Source organism: Indicator indicator, chromosome 24 (genome assembly GCF_027791375.1).
Source record: "Indicator indicator isolate 239-I01 chromosome 24, UM_Iind_1.1, whole genome shotgun sequence".
Lineage (NCBI taxonomy): Eukaryota > Metazoa > Chordata > Aves > Piciformes > Indicatoridae > Indicator > Indicator indicator.
In genome coordinates, this window is record NC_072033.1 from 7,406,101 (window position 1) to 7,425,963 (window position 19,863).

At 40.2% G+C, this 19,863-nt stretch overlaps 1 protein-coding gene across 1 annotated transcript; it reads right to left on the minus strand.

The window, feature by feature from the left end:
* Positions 1 to 9,266: 9,266 nt before the first annotated feature.
* ADNP (activity dependent neuroprotector homeobox) lies at positions 9,267 to 16,625 on the minus strand. Its single transcript, XM_054391764.1, has 3 exons — positions 16,513 to 16,625; positions 15,021 to 15,113; positions 9,267 to 13,167 (listed from the first exon to the last, which is right to left on the minus strand). Exons 1-3 carry the CDS (start codon positions 16,618 to 16,620, stop codon positions 10,039 to 10,041), a joined length of 3,330 nt encoding a protein of 1,109 aa, XP_054247739.1. The 5' UTR covers positions 16,621 to 16,625; the 3' UTR covers positions 9,267 to 10,038.
* Between the last annotated feature and the right edge of the window lie 3,238 nt (positions 16,626 to 19,863).

Sequence of the window (19,863 nt, forward strand, 5' to 3'; positions counted from 1 at the left end):
TGGTTCTGTAAGTCATACTTTTCCCAAAACTGTCCCTTGGGAGTGCTCTAGCACTGTGCTGGATGGGTTGGCAGCACTCAAAAGGAGGCTGGTTGGAAAAGTCAATGTTGGTAGGTCTTTAAGAAGTAAGTTTTTGAGCTTTAGTTGTTTTTTAAGTATAAATGAAAAATATTTTACCATCGTTAGGTAAAATTGTATTAAAAATTAAGATTGAGAGGAATCCAAATCAACATTTGTGACATTTTGCTGGAAAAGGGTGAGGATGTTTGCTTGGGTTTGGAGCTGCTGAAGAAACAAGTTTCAATTCAGAGTGGCTAAGGTTGGAAGGGACTTAGGAGATTATCTGCTCCAACCTCCCTGCCATGGGCAGGGACACCTCGTAACTAGATTTTGTCCTATTTTGATTTCCATAGTCCAGGTGTTGATTTTAATACCTGTGAGAATGACCAAATCTAAAAAATAACTTTTGCCCCATAGCCAAGAATCCCATTTTATCTTTCATAGCAGAGTTCAAATTGCTGTTGCAGGTTTCTGTGGAGAAGTGCTCTTTGAGCTGCTTCATTTTCTTTGGCTGGCTGCAGTGGTTCTGATTCACTCCAGAAAGCTTGGCAGTCTTTTACTGCAAACTAACAGGAGCAAGTCTGATTATTGGTGTCAAGGGAAAGGTACATTCAAGCTGCCTCAGGTGGTAGAGAGCAGATGTGAGGAATGGATGCAGGAGTGCTGTAGAAACATGAATAGCACTCAGGGCAAAGTCAGCACTGCAGTCCAGCAGTGTGAATGAAATATTTTATTATTGCTCCTTTCTCTGCTTTTAGGCAGTGGAGCTGATCAGGAGCTCAGTGTAGAGGAATAAGTCCTTCAGCTACTAAGTTGAACTACCAAGACAATTTGGTAACCTTAAAGGGGATTTTCCCCCCCCACCTTTGGTTGTGATTTTTAATCTGGAATGATTGCTGCCAGAGTAAGAGTGAGGGTTCAAGTTACCAGCTAAGTTTCCAGAGACATCACATATGGAATATTAACCTCATTTTTCCTGTATGAAATAATATCCCTTCTCCTTTTCTCAGGTAATCTACTTTCTCTGTCTGAAAAAGCTCAGTGTTCTAGCTGTAGCAGTCAGGCACACTGCAACAGCTGGATAAACATACTGCATGGAACAGGGGCAGAAATCCTTCTAATGATGCCAAACCTTCTTGCTTGGGCACTTGGTGGCTATGCCAGTGACCCTGCACCACAGACAGACCACACTTACTGTTCTGGCCTTGCTACTTCCCAGAGTGTGAGAATCCTGGTGAGCAGGTGAAGTGCTGCCTGTCCCTGATCTGTCTGGGGGTGAGACTGGCCAGGGACAGATGGACTAACTGTGGGCTCATGGTTCCTGAGGGGTAGATGCCCTACATCTGTGTTATAAAAGCAGGACCAAAGTGGATTTCTGGACCATTTTGTAGATACTTAGATTGAAGGGAAACACCTTCTGTGTTCACATCAGGAACCCTTACAGCACTCACAGTAGTGTTGCTGTGCAGACTGGCTTAAGCCTGGCTGTGAAAATGAATCTGAGGAAGAAGACACATTCAGCCTAGCATTTATTTTTCTTCAGTAGAAGGTAGAAACTGTCTCTGAATTAAGCTGTTTCCTGGGTGTAATATAACCTGTAAGGGATCACCTTTTGACCCAGCTTTGCTGTTCTGATGCTGGGTTGCAGTTGTCAGAGAAACCAATGTGCTTAAATGGGTCATTTTCTTACTGTTCTCATTTGTTTAGCTCGATCAGCTGGAGGCCTGGCTTTTAGGGGCTTCAAACTGTATTTCTCAAGGGGTGCTTTTCCTGCCTTAGGTATTGTCACACAATGTGTCTCCCTGTATAACGTGGCTGCCTGTTAAAACACAGCTGCCTGAAGTCTCTAAAGCTGCCACCAGAAGTTTTGATCTTTTGGGCATGATTCTACATGTCACTTCTTTTATTTGCCTGCAAGTGCGGAATTGCTGTGCATGCTTTATTTTTCAAAACCTCTCTCCAATATTTTAATCCTTTCATTTCTACTATTTGGTCTAGCCTCATGTAAACCTGTTACCCTTCCTTCTAAATGCTAAATTCCTCTGGAATTCCTTTATTAATTCATAGAATCATAAAATGGCTGAGATTGGAAGGGACCTTAGAAATCACCTACTCCAACCTCTGGGCAGGGACACCTCTCATAGAATCATAGAATCAAGAAGGCTGGAAGAGACCTCAAAGATCATCGAGTCCAACCTGTCACCCTAAACCTCATGACTATCTAAACCATGGCACCAAGTGCCACGTCCAATCCCCTCTTGAACACCTCCAGGGATGGTGACTCCACCACCTCCCTGGGCAGCCCATTCCAATGGCCAACCACTCTCTCTGTGAAGAACTTTCTCCTCACCTCCAGCCTAAACCTCCCCTGGCGCAGCTTGAGACTGTGTCCTCTTGTTCTGCTGCTGGTTGCCTGGGAGAAGAGACCAACCCCCTCCTGGCTACAACCTCCCTTCAGGTAGTTGTAGACAGCAATGAGGTCACCCCTGAGCCTCCTCTTCTCCAGGCTAAACACCCCCATCTCCCTCAGCCTCTCCTCATAGGGCTTGTGCTCAACTAGGTTCAGCTGCGCAATGCTTCATCCAACCTGGCCTTGAACACCCTCAGAGAGGAGACATCTGCAGCCTCCCTGGGCAGCCTGTTCCAGAGTCCTACCACCCTTACATGACTATATTCACTGTTGAATCTTTAAGTTAATAAATAGTTCCCAAGTTTGGAACAGAATACAGAGCATCTCAATGGAGATCTGCCTCTAGCTTGTGTTTTTCAGGTGCAGTGGAAGCTTGCTACTACGCTGCACTGCGTTGTCTCAAACCTGACCTAAGAGAAAAGAGGAGAAATAAAGATTCAAGTACTTGTACTAAACAGGTGCTTACAGAGCCCAGTGGAATGACCAAACTTGCCCAAGGCCTTTGCAGCTGGATTAGACATAAACACATATAGTCTTATGGCCACTTAGCCTTCAGCACACTGCTGCTGTAGTCAGTGCCACTAGTGGTTGTATGTTGTGGTATGGATCCTATCCCAATGAGAGCACCTACTTTCTAAGGGCCATAATCTGGCCTTTATGAGATTGTGACAGCCATAAATCACGTGTATACAGGTGAAAAGCTATTTCTTACTACTTAAACATTTCTATTTTGATGACTTTAATAGGCTTTGGAATTTCAAGCCATTTCCTCCCCCTTCTCCTCCCTCATTCGTACTTAGCAGGCAACCATATAATTTTTCCTTTAGGTTTCACAGCAGCCCAACCACAAAGGAATTATTTTATCTTCAGCCTGTGTGATGTGCAGAGTACTGAGATTCCTCATGCCCTTTTAACCCTGTGTGGTGTTTGCACCATTGTGAATGCTTTTCTCAGACCCCTTCCTCATAAAATATTGTCAAGTTGTATGGACTGGGATCTTTGCCTCTCATTCACTAATGATCCAGTGGGACAGAAGTCCCTTGAGCCATAGGAAATCCAGAGTCTGCTTTTAAAGTCAGTTTGAGAAGCTTATGTCCTAACTTTGATTGCTCTGATCAAGGCATTCTGCAAACATTCAACCTCTTAATTACTATAATTCACAACACTTATCACTGCCTTGTTTTCTCCTGGTATGACCACTGGCAGTGCTGCCCTAGGAATGAAAGACTTTACTCTGAAACATTTTACTCTGAAAATCTGAGTTAACTTTTCTTTCTTCTTTTATGGAAAATACAGAGAACATGAATTACAACTGACTTCTGTTACAGATTCCTTTGGCTGGGGATTTTTCTCCTTTCTGTTTTGCAGAGCTGAACTTTGTTGCCAGTAGTTTAAATGATCAGTTGAGATTCTTCATGTTTTCATGCTCAGGAGTTGTGACTATTGATTTAGTTGAAAAAATTTACATCTTACACGAAAAATTCTGCCCATGAAAAGCTTAGAAATGAATGCGAAAATCACACCTGAATAGCAAACTGTTCTCTGGAAATATGGCCAGTCTAGGGCCTGAAGACTATTAGCTTTATGGGAGGGAAAGGCTCTTCATTTTCCATTGAGACTGTAATTTTACCTAGGGGTTTGAATTGTTGCACAACAGAAATACCATTTCACCTCCCTAATTCAAGATTAATCAATTATTTGAGTTCTTAAAAACCCCAGAAGCAACCCCGAATCCCTTTCCATATTTCTTCTGTAGCCAGTATTTTGTTACTAATTCATTTGCATTTTTCTGTGCTTTAAAACTGATTTCCCCTGTGTTCTACTCTATTTTTATCTGCTCAATATTAATCCAGCTAAGATGATTGCAGAGTCTGTAGAATCGGGTGTGAAAGTAAACAACTTCACATTTTCAGCATTGTTTACAGAGCCAATTACTTGTGTTGGAAAGTAACTTCAGTTCTGAGCTGCTGACTCTTCTCCCCAACCTCATGTCTCTTTCACATGATCAGCTCCTTGAAGTATTGTTTCCTCCTCTCACAATAAGGTTAATTTCTGTTCTCTTCTTGTTTCAGAGTCAGCCTCCATCAGCAGCATGCTCCTATGACCTGCCAAAACTCTACCGAACAGAAGACTATTTCCCTGTGAATGATGTAGGTACTAAATATCCAAACTTTTGAGCTACAAAAGTTTTTTAGGAAAGGCTGCTGCAGTTTATTCTTATGCCTCACACTTTACCATGCTAGAAAGAAGCAACTGTTTTATGCCAGACCTTTGGCTAGCATCTCATAAGGGAAGTAAAGAATTTCTGGTAATTTTGTAGCTAGGTGGAAGCTGGAACATTTATTTTGTGATTTGATCACAGTAGTTGGCACTTACTTGATAAGCTTCCTATCAATGAAGAAAACACAAAACCTGACTTTATTTAGCTCTACACTTTTATATTTAAAATGCTGAGAAGGTTGAAGAGTGTCCTACTGTAGCATTTAAACCCCTCAAGTAATGAGCCAGTGCTGCCAGCCTCACAGCTGCGCAGTGTCCAGATTTTACAAGCGAATGTGTCACTGTCAGAACTTTCTTATTCAATAAACTGCACATGGCTGAAGCCTCCAGTGCCCTGTTCCAAACTAGAGACAGGGTTCCACAAGTTGCTGTGTACTAGAACTTCTTGCAAAGCTGGAGTTCTGGATGTGCAATTTTATAATTTAGCCAGGAGTAGCAGAATTCATCTCCACACCTGTAGCTTGGTGTTTGGCTTTTTAACTTCTAAAAAAGCCTCACTCTTTTCTCTGAACAAGGAACATTAGAGAGAGGACCTTAGCTGCTTTTCAGATAATTGGCTTTGTATACAGAACAATATGGAGAAAGAGAAATAAATGCTCTTGGTTTAAAAATACCTGTGGAAGAGCTCGAGCTGGAGGGCTCAATGCAAATTCTGTGAAGAGGGGGAAAAAAAAACAAAAAAAACCCCAGCAGCTTACAGTGAAAGTAAAGCTACATGGCTTTGAGTAACCATGGAGACCAGTGCTTCTCTGATGCAGAAATAAATGAACTCAACCTTTTCATATTTATTAGTGGGACTGATGATGAAAGATAAAGTTGAATTAAAATATAAAGCAGAAGAGAGAGCTAGTCAATGTCTGCCCCTGCAATGCAGATGGTTGTAATGGAGGATGACAAATGAGCTGATACTAGAGAGGCAAATCAGTTATGAAAGGAACAAAATACTCTTAGTTATACCAACCTGTTTATCCAAATATCAGCTTCTTTATTAACAGAAATGAAAAGACAGTACACTCAGCATATTCCTGAAATCTTCTGGTTCTGATAAAAATTGAAATAAAACTTGGTTTAATACCACAGAGTGTATTAAACAGATGTACCACAAAATGATAAGCTGTTCACTGGAACTGTGTTAGTGGAGATTTGAAACCTGCTCATTCTTGGTGCTAAGAATGATAGAATTTTCCTAGAAAAATACCTGGTAAATATTCAGGTTTCTGTCTTGAAAATACACATTAAAGTGTCATAAATCCATGTTACAGAGCAAGTTCTTGCTGCAGAAATGTTCCTGCTGAACAGAGGATGGCAGCATTAAATGTCACTTGAAGGTTCAGTAAGATTAAGAACTTGTTAAATAAAACTTCAGTGCAGATATTGCTGCAGAGGTTTTGATTGAGTTAACTCCAACTCCAAGTGAGTATTAAGGGTTACGTCACAGCATTCAAAGGAAAAGGTGGAGCTCAAGTCTGACTTCAGTGTCTGATGCATGGGATAGAAAACTGGGAGTTTAGCAAAAGCTGTCTGTCCCTGCTGGATAAGAACTCTTTAGTTTGGAGGCAAGCTCACTGGCTTCCAGGAGGGAGGGGGAAGGGATGGAAGGAGAGCAGTGGAACTTAAAGGAGGAGGAAAAGTGTAGTGCTGAGCCACTGCATCTCAGCTGCAGGTCAGTGCAATGAACAGTGCTTCAGAACAGAAGCTATTACAAACCCATTGCACACCCATGGAAATACAGGGGCACATCAAATGCAGCTACCTTCACAAGCTCAGGCTGTCCTTGCCCTCTGAGGTGCTCAGCAAAAGTCAGATTACAGGTCACACCTCTGAAAAAGAAAGTGTCTATGCTAATCACCTCCTGCTTCATTCTCAGCTGTTACAACTTTTAGATTTCAAATAGCATGTTTGAGATGGAAGACACTGTGCTTCAGTTCAGGTGAACTGGCTGAAACTAATTCTTTAGAGAAGAGTAAGTTAATGGTCTTTCTGCTCTCCTGTTCTGGTCAAAGCCTGGATAGACTAGTGGGTTTTCAGGGTCTCCCACTGAATACAGCAGAATTTAAATGTCAGCTTGAGCTGGCATGTTCTTATAGAGCATCAATGACGTCTCTAAAATTGGGTAGCTTCCATCTCATAAAATTCTAATGGTGTGACATGTTAAGATTACATAAGCTGGGTTTAAGGTTCCTGCTGTTTTATTGGGCCATTTACCTCTTCTGCTTTTGGACTTCCTCAAAAATGTCTGGTTAGCCTCAAATCTAGAAAGGAATCCTGGTCTAGGCTGAACTCCAGATTTGAAGAGTGGCTTGTTTGAAATACTAGAGAGTTTATGCCACTTGGAATAACCACCCCCACTCCTTCTTGATATTGCTGGTAAGACAGACTATTTTTGTGCAAGACCTTTAATTTACTCACTATATAAAATGGCATTTCCTATCATGGAATTTTCTGGCAAATGAAGTACTTCTAGACAGTTCATATTTTTAGTCCTGCTGTTCACTGACTACAGTAAACAGGAGCTCAGAATTTGGCAATTTAACTGTAGAGTTCACTAACATTAAACTTGCCAGATATTGAGACAAATATAATGCAGCTTCCTAAGATGATACCTAGTTTATTTCACTGCTTAGCAGAGGCTGTTGTACTACTGTCAAACTAAGTTCTTAAAAAATATATGTATTTGTAAAATCTTTTAAAGACTGGATGAAACAAAGTCTGAAATATCTTTTAAAGACAGCACCATCCTATGAACTAGAGCAGCCTAGGGAGAAAGAAGCCTGACCAAATTTTCTTAGCAAGGAATAACCTCCTGCAGGACTCTTGACTGCCTCGTGTCTGACAGCTGAGCAGCAGTTAACCTCCCAGCTGATTTACTGGGGAAGTTATTTTCAATTAAATAGTTCAGAAAGCCTGCTAACAAAATCAGCTGAGGCTCAACTCATTTCTCTTTTAAGGCAGAGCAGCACAAAGAGCTGTTGCTGATGTAAATGACAAGTCTTTTTCCTGTTGTTCTTAAAATGCATCTTCTACCACTTAAGTACATAACTGTGAGCCAGTCCATCTTCCACTCCTCTGAGTTAAAAAAGCAGAATGAAAGTTGTGATCACCTTCTGAGGGGGGGAACAAGACAAATCTCATCCATGTTGATGTAAAGGTAACTGTTTTCACTCGTCACTTCACACATCTGTAATTAGCTCAACAAAACTCAGAAACACTTGTTCCAAAGAGCATCAGCAGCACAAGCTGCAGAACAGGAGAGCACAGACATTCTTCTCGTTGGCTTACAGAGTGGCTTGTTCATTATCTTAGTGTAAGTACAGTTTATACCTACCCCAGACTGCTAGAGAGACCTGGATGTTTTCTCAAGGTTGCTGTGAAATAGTTTTGCTGCTTAAAATGAAGAGCACAGAGCTACTTTCTCCTTTACAACCGGAATGAAAACATCTCTTGTAAAATACCGAAAAGCAGGCACTCAGCTATTTATTAGACATATGCCTAAACCAAACTCATTGCTCTCGTTAGGAATAGTTTGGTCCTCCTCACCATTAGATTCCCTTCAGTGTATCACTGTGTCAAGGTTCCAGTGTACTGCACACTTGCCAAAATGCAGGAATGGTTTGACCAAAGCAGTCACAAATTGTAACAAACAGATTTATTTATTCAGTATTCAAATGACTTTTTCTTCACAGCCAAAACAATTGTGTAGCTTGCAAGGCATCCTCCTCCATGGCTAAAGGGTCAGTGCTCAAATACCTTTGCTGCTGCTTAACACTCTGTGTGCAGCACTTCAGAGATGGAACTTCTAGAGAACTTTAATGTGTGACAGTGATCTCCCTTCATCCAAGTAAAAAAGGGCTGAAAAATGCAAGTAAGTCATAGACCTTGTTGCTCCAGGATGCAGAACAAGCAAATCCCTACAATCTACTTATAAATTACTGTTCTATAATGCTAAAATAGTAAAGACAAATGGAGCCAAAGTTAGTTCTGCAGGATCTCCTCGAAGAGATTTCATCCTTTTGCAAGGATTTCCTTGAAGGTATCAGTCTATTCAGTAAGAAAGCACCATACAAACAAGCCCCAGCAGAGCTGTGGAGAGCTTTGGGGAGAAAAAAAAAAAAAAACAAAACAGGGAATGAATGGAGCAAGGTGGGATTTACCAAACAGGAATGCAGCACTTGCATGTAATAAAGCAAATATTTACATTAAGCACAATACAGCAATTTATTTAGATGCTTAAATGAAGAATACAAAGGGAAATAAAGATCACAAAATTATACATACTACAACAGTGTGTCATATATTAGATGGTATAAATGAATACAACACCTGCTTGGTGTTAACTAAAGATAAAACTAAATATCCAAAATGCAGCACTTTTGTTTCAGTGTGCTGCTTCAACACAATACACTTTTATACAGATCTAAAAGGTGTCAAAATTAGTAGCTGCAAACTTTTCTTTGCATGTGATTTTTTCTTTTTTTTTTTTTTTTAGCTTAAAAGATTTCAGAAAATGGCTCTGAAATATGTTTGTCATCAGTTGTAATGTCAAGGATATTCAGAACAAGAAAATTCTATAATACAATAGAGTCCAGATATATTTTTTTTTAATGTTGCTGGCCTCTGTTTTGAGATTGTACAAGGTTATGTGCAAAAACTAAGTTTGTCAAAATCCGTACTATAGCAGTTTCAAGCTTTTGCTAGGTAAACTAGATACAGCATTTATTACACAGCAGGGCAACACTAAAAAAGAGAAACAGATCTATGATGGGTACACAAGAACAATTTTATAAGCTTCACTTGAATAGGTCTAAAAGACTGTACAAATATACATTTCAACTATTCAGAATGATACATGAAAAAAAAAAAACAAAACTCAATTTCCCCATAGTCTACTATACACCTTGAACTGGTAGCTTGTATGGTCAGCCCTACACTACCATGTGAAAAAGGGTAATGTTTAAAAAGACATACAACTGAACATGTACAAGGTGAAATAAATGTTGGAAATGCAGATAGAAGAAATCTCTGCTTTTCTCTGTGTGCATTCTGGAGCCACCAGCCTAGCCATTTTCACATTATATTACTGTGCTCATCCCAGCAGGTTCTCTCAAGCAAGATTAGCCAACAGCATCCTTAAATAACCACTGGAGCAGCACTGGGCACCACCAGCACACGCCATGACCTAGCACTCACGAGGCAGGACCAGTTAGATGTGAGCTGAGCAGGCAGGCTAAAATGAGTGTTTAAACAGTTGTGGACTGGATCCTGTTCCTGATGCTTCTGAATCCAGTAGCTCACGCCTGCTGGCTACTCAGCTCCACGCCAGCTAAGCTGCTATGCATTGGTTCTGCTACCCCATCAGTCACACTGTCAAACTGGTCTCCATCCTCACTGTCAATTGTGCTATTCTGCCATTCCATCTGCTGATTTGACAAGCTCTCCTCAATCTCTGATGCATTTTTCCATTGTGACTGGTCCTTAGACCAAAACTCTTCTACTTTTCCATAGGAACGATTCTTCCATTTTGACTGTTCTTCATCGCTCTCAGATCCACCCCCTTTTGTCTCAACAGTCGGTTTACTGCTACCAGGATCTTCACTTTGGGAGGACTCATCTGTCCACACTTCTGGTTTTACTTCTGATGTATTGTCTTCAAAATCAGAACCCTGCTGAGAACCAGGCCCACTTTCGGACTGTGAAGCTCCATCTTTCCATTCAACAGCATCATCTTGGTCATCCTGATCACCTTCACTATCTGAAACATCACCTACCAGTTTTGCTGGTTCCTCAGCAGAAATAATCTCTTCATACTTAGAGCTTTCCTCTTGTTTTTGATCAGACTTCTCTGGAGACCGTATTGTGTTTTCTTCGATGATTTCCTTGGATATGCTGTCCCCTGGGTTCTCCACGATGCTATCGGAAGAGGTTTTCCCACTACTGTCAGAAATACGCTGACCAAATGGACTGCCCCTTTCATTGTATTCTTCTACATTTTCATAGCTGTCTGAGGAACTTTCATTCTCTTTTTCCAAGTTTATTTTTTTGTCAACAGTCTTACTAACATTGACTCTGGAGTTCTTCTCGTCATGGTTTTCAAACAGCCATTCAGCATCAAAATCCATTTCATGTTTAACCTTGTTCAGCTCTTTCATGTTGAAGCCAAGCAGCACACCAGGTTTGTATTTTTCACAATCTCTAACACATTTCTTCCTTTTGTTACTAAAATGAGATGCAATATCAGATTTCCATAGCCACAAACTGGCAGCCAGCTTTTCAATCTCTCTTCTAGTGGGATATGGTTGCTTATTGAAATACTTTGTAAGAAATGTTTTCCTGGCTTCGTAGGAATCATCTTCATGACCCTTCGGGTCCAATGCTAGGACTACAGGTTCCTCAGGCTTCTCCTCAAAGGCAGAGGGGCAATCATCATCATCCATTTTCCTTTTCTTCATCAGTGAGTATTCCATGTGTTCGTAAGTACGCTTTACAGGTGCTAGAGCTGGAGACTGGCCCAGCCGAGATGAAGTACCTTTGTCCTGGCCATTCTGGGTCTTCCCAACCCCTCTGCAGTGAACAAGGTGCAGTGTTATAGTTGAGGCAGTCATGTTACTCGTATATACACCAAGGCAATGAATGCATTTGTAGGTTAACTTTTTCTCAACCGGGTGAACTGTCTGAATTACTTGATGCCTCTCCCGTAGATGATGTGCAAGTGCATCAGAGATGGGTCCTTTGAGGATTGAAAAGCATAGAGGACAGAGAGTTTTCCCCACATCTTTTTTGTAGGGAACTGCTGCTTGTGGAGAACTTTTTACAGGTACATCAGACTTCTCCTGGATTTTCGGCTGTGGTTTTGGAGGAACTGGAGGAGTATTCTGAGCGTGGTAAGCTACAGATTCAGCAGGAGCATCTCTCAGGTTGTAGGTGGTTACCAGAAGATGTATATTTGTGTGACTACCCTGCTGCAATGTCAAATCAAAAGTTAGAGTGGAATCAGTTTTAGGTCCCATTTCTTCATCGATGTGAACCATTCGCATGTGAGCAGCCATCTTTTCAACATCATTGAAGGTTGAGCGGCAGTAGGGACAGGACAGACCGTGTATCAACATGTGGTTGAGCAATGTGTCCGTGGGTAGATAGCGGTTACAATAGAGACATTTGCTAGTGAAGTTGTGTATTTTCATGATATAGTTAGCTACTGCAGGCACCTTCTCAGCCTTGTGCTCCTTTTCAAAGTGGACACTATACACATTTTCAGGAAACAGCTCATTACAGATTGTACAGATTTTCCACTTCTGCGTGGATGATGTATTGACAGAGGAAGGACCTGTAGCAGCCACAGGAGATTTTGAGCCAGACTGACCTAATACTCTTGAAGCTGTTTGTGACTGAGATAATGATGTCTGTTTCAACTGAGCTGATGAAAGCGAGGAAGAATTGGCAGATTGAAGAGAGTATCTTGCCTGTGATCTCTGTTCCCCTCCAAGAGTGTAAGGCCTTCCATTTCCACTTGTTGAAAACTGTTTCATTGTTTGTGATTGCTGTGAAATAGAAACTGCTGCATTACCACTTAAGTTTAGCCTTCCCCCTGGCTGACCAACGTAGCTTGGTGGTACCGATTTGACCCCGTAACTGTTCTGTTGTAGGTGAACATTTGACATCATGTTCACTCCTGCGGAATTTAATGTAGGCTTTGGTATAGTGAGTCTGTTCATCATCTGCTGGGATGAAAGAGATCGAACGCTTCCAGGGGAAAGGGGACCCATCCTCTGAGGGAGTCCCATAGGCTTTTTGTCCTGTGGTTTTGGAGCTATTAACATCAAAGGTTTAGATCTTGGAACCACTACATTAGTGTGACCTATCATTGCTGTTACCTGATATCCTATACGTTCATGGTCTTCGATAACGTGCTGTACTAAAGCTTCATACGACTTGGGCATGAAAAGGCATCGTTTGCAGTGGATACCACCCTCCTCTCGGGTACTGGAGCTTAATGGAACTGCACCATTCAGTGACTTCTCACCTCCCTTCGCTATGTAAGGAGCGGCAACGTGCTGAAAATGTTCCCTGTAAATGTGCTTTCTAACTATTTCATACAGAGGATCTCGGTAAGTGCACTTCTTACAGTAATAAACAGCTTGTTCTACACTGTCAGCCTGCTTGGGTTTAAGGCTATCATGTTTGTTTTTATCTTTAAAAGTGCTGATGCCTCCACTCGCTGTATTGGCATTTGGAGCATGAAAGATTTTAATGTGCGTTTCCAAAGTCTTTTTGTCCGCATTGAAAGTACAGTAAGGACAATTGAGGAGAATCCTATTTTCAAAGTCTTCACTATGAACATTCCGGAAGTGGCTTTTGTAGGCTGAAAAGAACTTCGAGGAAAATGGACATGCACTGCAGCAAAAGGGCTTTGTCCGATAGTCCTTGAACAAAGAACAAAGCAGAAACTAAATACTGAAAAGTAGTTTTTAGAAAAACAACTTTCTCCAAACAATGTTTCCAAATAATCACCTCAAGACCCACCACTAGTCCCATGCCTTTAGATTAATTTCTTCTCTCCCATTCTTGGCCTGCAGATCAGGCCCTAAACAGGGTATCACCTGAACGTACATGTGGTGAGTGCAACTATAGAGATCCCTTGAGAGTTTTACCATGAACTCATCATACAAGGCTAAATTGTAAGCATCTTTCACCACCAGTCAAAAAAAAAAAGCCTCATTCCCTGCAGCTGGACTTCATGAAGTTGACTGGAAGCTCATTTCCAGGGGAAAAGGCAAGCATAGTGGTTTGAGTAGGACGAGACTGTATCCAGACAATCATTTATAGATGTGTAACTCCAGCTAATTTCAGTGTCTCCTTCCATTACAAACATATGAAGATGCTCTTCAAAACATGGTTTTGGTGAACAACTGGACCCAAGCTTACCAACTTGCATACTGAGGCTCCACAAGCCCTTAAAGCCACCAAGCCTTCTCCTTCTGGATAAAAGACCAAACCTGATTTTTGAAGTAATCCTGAGTTAGAAAAAAGTATTTGAAAATGCCGCATTTGCACTTCCCCTACACCCTTTACCTGTGTTAACACATTGCTGATGCAGTTCTTGACAACTGTTGTACAGAGACTAAAGTTACACTGGCCTTAGAGATAGCCACAAGCAGTGTGGCATTTTGGTTGAGATAAAAATATTAAATTCAAGTAGTTCCAAACATTCATCATGAGTGTCAAAACAAGTCATGCATCAGCTACACATAGATCATCTGAAGTATCTGGGGAGTTGTACTCTCCTTCTGTGCAAGTAGGAATATTTGCTTTTGTCCATCTGAAGCCTCAGACATCTGGTAGGCTGGAGACAGGATACAACACAGCCAACTAAACAAAAGCTGTCTCCTTTTGTATCATGATTTTGATTCTGGAATTAACTAGAAAAAAGGACACCACCAATCTATTTTATGGAACACAGCCAGAAAGGGACATTTTTAGATTAACGTTATACTAGGAATCCAACATAATACAGGTTCCCACTTCCTGTATGAGCAGTACCTTATCTTTTAGATGCTCAAAGAGAGCTTATTTTGCAGAGAGACTTTTGACCTTCTCTCTTCTATCAGTGCTAATATTACTCTATATTGTACCACTTACAGATGCTACTGCAGTGTATGAGACTTGCCTTAAATGTGTTTAATCAGAATCAGGTATTTCTTCCCTCCATTTCTAGTTCAATTCAAATTTCTTTTATTACTGGCTCACAAACATCTAAAAAGGAAAACCTGCAGAGCTATGCAGAATTACATATGCCTAAACCAAATCTGGGGCATAGTCTGACTATGATACTCTCTAGGTGTAGCAGAGTGCTGAGAGAGCTACAACACCAGCGAAGTGGACAAATGTGGTAATTTTAACTTCTGAGATTATGAAAACAGAAAATAAAACATTTAAGGGAAGGTAAAAAGCTTATCATGAACTGCATAAAACTGGTGATCATTTGACCAGAAGGATGGTATAATCATGCTAAGCTTCAAAACAGATAGGCTCTCAATATGCAGTTGTAAGACTTCTTGATCCATCAGTTCTCCAGTTTTTGGCTACCCATACACTACTAAAAAAAGACCAGGAGTATTACTTGGAAGAAAAAAAGCCCAACTTTTCACTGTCCGTTAGGGTGACAACAAATGAAGACCAGTGGGTAAAACTGCAGGAAAAGCTCTTAGCATATTTGTGAAACAACCTTTAGGACGAACCATCGTTGGAATCTTTGTGTCAGCAAACTATTACCAACCTGATTTTTTGTAAGCGATGGGTCCCACAATCCCACATCTTCCCATGTAGTGTTTTTCAAATAAAAGTCATTAGGTTCAAACTGCTTAAAATCCTGGAGAAGAGGAAGATGGGAAGAGAGTACAGAGAATCAAAACCAAAAACCAACTGCTCCTTAAGCAACCTTAGTAAGCATCCATGCAGTCCTCTCAAGTGCTGCTGGCACACAGTAGGTATTATTAATTCAAGGGAGTGTGGGTATTCCAGATGCACCTCTTTGGAAGAATTGTGAGTAGTCTCAATATCCTAAAACACCTGAAGAACTGTTTTCAAAACTCATCCTCCTAATCAAGCAAAGACTGTAATTACATACCTGTCCCATTTTCAAAAGCAGACATGGAGAAAAGTACTCCCAGGCTGGTGCTAAACATTTAAGATCACAGAGACACTTACTATAACTTTGATGTTTGGTTGTGGTTCACTTTTTTTCCCCGCTTGGTTTTTCTGAGGGTGTGGGGGTGTTGTTTTTTTTTAATTTGGTTTCATTTTTATTTTAAAAGTTTGACTACCTATTTGACGGCCAATAAGCCAAATTCCTATTAAAAATTAATAATAATAAATCATATCAAGTATGCTGGCATTTCATCTTTGGCATTTAAGTCAGCTGCACAGAAGGTCTTGCAAACGGCATTTCCACTGAAATAAATACTGAAAGCAGCACTGTTCCAGTGCAAAATTTTATCCTTATATTCTCACTCCACAGATTTTCCAAGCAAAGGATAATTTCTTTTTCTTATGCTTCTCACTTCAGTGCTCTTCAGAGAGGTACTAACAGAAATGCCAAAGCAAACCGGTCATAATTCAATGAGTACTCATAGGAGTTGAAGTGTGTGAACTGATGGTACAGAAGTTAATGCCCACGAGAAAGCTGCACTTAAGATGATAGTTGAGCTGTTTGTCTAGAAGAGTAGCACAAATATTCTTCCCTTCTGGGAACAGGTACAAACATGACTCTTTAACTTGACTACCCTGACAAACGCTTCGCAACAACGCCACAGTGATCTCCTGTCCCTCAAGAACGTCCTGTACCGTACCAAGTTCCTGCTTTGTTCCCATGCGTTCAGTCAGCACCCCCCACAAACCAAAGACAACCTCCTTCAGTACAGATCAAGTCAGTCACATAGAGCCTGAAGTGTATCTTGCCTTGCCTAAACTTTCTACCACGTGTTTACAGGTACATTTTATCTCAAGTTACTAATTAAAGTCCTACTTTGTGTAGAACTTAAAAAGCAATGCAGGGGTAGCAATGCATGAACAAGACTCAAGTGGAGTCATTCCTAGAAGATGGTGATGACAGAAGAGTATGGTGTGGGAAGAGGATACAGGGAATTCCCTCCAAAATGCACAGTAAAAATGTAACATCTCATCCAACAGATCTAAGAAAAAAATAACGTCATACACCAAAGACCTCACAGACCCATGAACTCTGGATACTTGGGAAGTATCATACTTACTTCTATATGTTCTTTACAGTATTCCAAACCAATGTCACTAAGAATTTTTTTCACAGTTTTCCGGGCCTTTCTTAAACTGCCAAGGTTGTTGACAGGAAGTTGGAACATAGTTTCTATTGGGGAAAAAAAAAAAAGTAAGAGAAAAGGTTTAAATCAAATGTGTTTTGTCTGATAGAGTGTTGCACTTTTCATTATTAGTAATTTTGTCTCGTTTCACCCATATAAAAGTCAGCATCACAGCTGTGTCATTAGCTAAGCAGCTACCACATTTTCTGTCTGATTTGCTCTTAAATGAGGTTGGCCATAAAGCTAGATATTGACAAGAAAACACTTGAAAATCCAACAAACTGATGTAACAACTATTTCAAGAGCTATCAGCTGCATCTTGAAATAACTTATTTTTTAAAAAGTGTTTGTATTTACATGGAATTTACCCCCTATGCAGAAATACTTAAAAAGTCCATTTATCTTATGTGTATACCTATTCTAACTGATTTGAAAATTGCTAAGTTGAGCTTCAAAGTTTATGACAGTCATGGAATGGATTTAATAGTATCTCTGCAGTGAGAAAGAAACTTCTTGCATTCAGCTGTAGATAGGGTAAGAAATTAATAGTCTACTCCATTTACTGTGTTTATAACTTTAAAAGGCTCACAAACTGTTTAACATCATTCTTCTTTTATTAAGATGGGACCTGAAAGCTTGATTAGAGCCATTCAGAGTTATACATCACAGGAAAGAGATGGCTTAACACCTCAAAGTGCAGCTGGGTATTTTCAGCCTACAAGACAACCCTCTTTTTCAGTTCCCCACACATTTCCAATTAAACTCTCTGTTAATGAGTGGGCTGTCCCACTAAAAGGAAGTCTACCATTTTAAGATACATGGAGTCCTAGATTCAGTGACTACCACTAAGACTTCTTCCAAATGTCTTGTTTTATGTACACAGGAGTTTTCAGTCTGCATGTTGCTGTTGTGGTAGGCACCTGCTCAGCCACAGAACCATCAAGTCACCTGCAACTTTAAGGAAGTGCAATGGTAATAACCTGGAAGTCCTTCACTATACAGTTATTGTAGAAGGGAGGGGGAGTGGAGGCAGCAATAAAAAGGTAGGCTTCTCAAAGAAAAGGGCAGGAAGCTTCTTAAATAGCAAGAAAGTGTCAGAGCTGCTGTCTCATCCCCTTGGCTTTACTGGGCCCATGTCTGTTGCACAAAGAATAAAAAGCTGCATTTCTCCTCATTAATATTTACATGAGCCAATTCAGAAACCTTGCTGTGTTTGGACAACAAAAAGGTTGATTCGTGTCAACCAATTAATCCACTATAAGGCCAAAGAACATACCCAACAAAAAATGGACTTTTTTGTTCTTCTTGTTAGGAGCTTGAAAGTCTTTTCTAACACTTTCAAGAAGCCGAGAATGCAGAATTAGCAGATGTTTGCAGCAGTACTGTATTCAGTATTCTCAGCTAGACAAAAAACTACCCCCATTTTACCATGAGCTCAAGGGCAATTGCTAAGTTAAAGAGCTTATTAAGAAATTCTCAAAGGATATGGGCTTTAAGCTACAATAATTGAGTGTCTCTGATCAATACCAACACCTGTATATGCACTATCATGCATACTCCTTGAAATATTACTTCTCCCTTTACGCACTAGCCTTTTTATTTTCACACCCCTACCAACTTTTACTAGGCTAATGCTTTAAGACAGTTACTAACAACTTACCCACCCACAACACTGTTTAGTTTCAGAAATCAACAAAACTGAGTTCTGCATGTAACACTGCTAATACAAACTACTTCAATCAGTTCCACAATCTGCAAGTGGTGCTGCTAGCACCTGTTGCCAGGCTCTGATCTCTTCAAATATAATAAATTCAGAAACAGCTCCTGGCTAAGAGTAAAAGCTATCATGACATTTAGGATTCATATCACAACTATAAAATTAGAAACTACGTGGAAACAAGCCTGAGTTTATATAAAGATCTACAGGAAAATTTTCAGAAGTACCAAAGCAGCTCTGATTATTAAGGACTTTGGTACCTGTCTCAGGCTGGCCACTCTCACAGATTACCAGAGGTGAATACAGTGTCATTTTAACACCTTTGCATAAAAAGTAAGAAATCAAAGACAAAAGTTTAAAGCCTGTCTGTAAATGTCAGAGACTCCAAAATAATCAATTACATCTACAATATATATCTACAATAAAGTTAGACACTTCACACGAAGTAAAACGATATATCTGCAAACACGGGCAAAAAAATAAAAGGTATTTCAATGTTCTGTAGTAATTTCCTCCAAGTAACACTTGTTAAGAGAATTTAGTACAATGAAAACCATCTTGATTTCTTCACACACAGGACTCTAAATGTAAGCATATTAATTTCTGTGATTGTACAGGTGTTTCAGCTAACTCTAGTCTCAGTAAAAAGGATTAAATTTGGGGGAAAAAAATGGAATTAAGGTCATATGAACAGCAGTGATATTCTGTATTGTATCTGGTAGCTTTCCTTTTAGGGAAACTCAAGCCCACTTCAGAAACAGCAGGAACTAGCATCCTAGGGAAATATCTTACAGGTCAGTCACTAGTCTCACAACAGGAGCCCTACTCAAGCTATAGAGAGCACCTGGACAGGCATTCTTCGCCACCTCAGAGAAGGCAAAGATTCGCTTCCCAAATATACCCTCTAAAGCCTCGGATGACTTTGTATGGAAAACGAACTGCTCTTTTTTTATGCTGTATCCATTCTTAGCTGTACTCCTTTAAAATAAAATGTTTCACCTGAAATTACAAACAACATCCAGGTCTAAGATATTCTCCCTGTCTTTGTCAGTGAATCTGACTGTTCAAATAGGTAGAGTGATGCATGTCATGCTTTCAGAATGATACTCCTGCCCAGGGACTTAATTTTTAATCCTCAAAAAAGACCTAGCAAATAAAGTGGGAATCTTGAGTTTCTAACTTCTTGTTAATTTGAAAACTGACCCAGGCAAATCAGTTACTTTTTTTGAAATGTGCATTCAACTTATGCTTCCTTTATCAGATTTTCTCATCAAATTCTGAGTTTAGCCACATGGCCCTTTCCTCATTCTTATATTAAGAGCAATTTCTAAAGGCATACATTGAAGAAGTTTAAGAAAACCACTTTCAACATACCTAAGATTTTATAACTGTGTATGAGGCTTTGATTAAGAAAGTACAGAATGTGCCAAGTTCCACTCTGCTTTTCTACCCACCCTTGCCCGTTCTGTGGTATCAGTTTCACTGTCTGAGCACCTTTGGGCAGAGGCTGTATCCTGTTATTTGTACTATTTCTTAATGTGCTCTGGGATTAAGTAAAAATGACACAA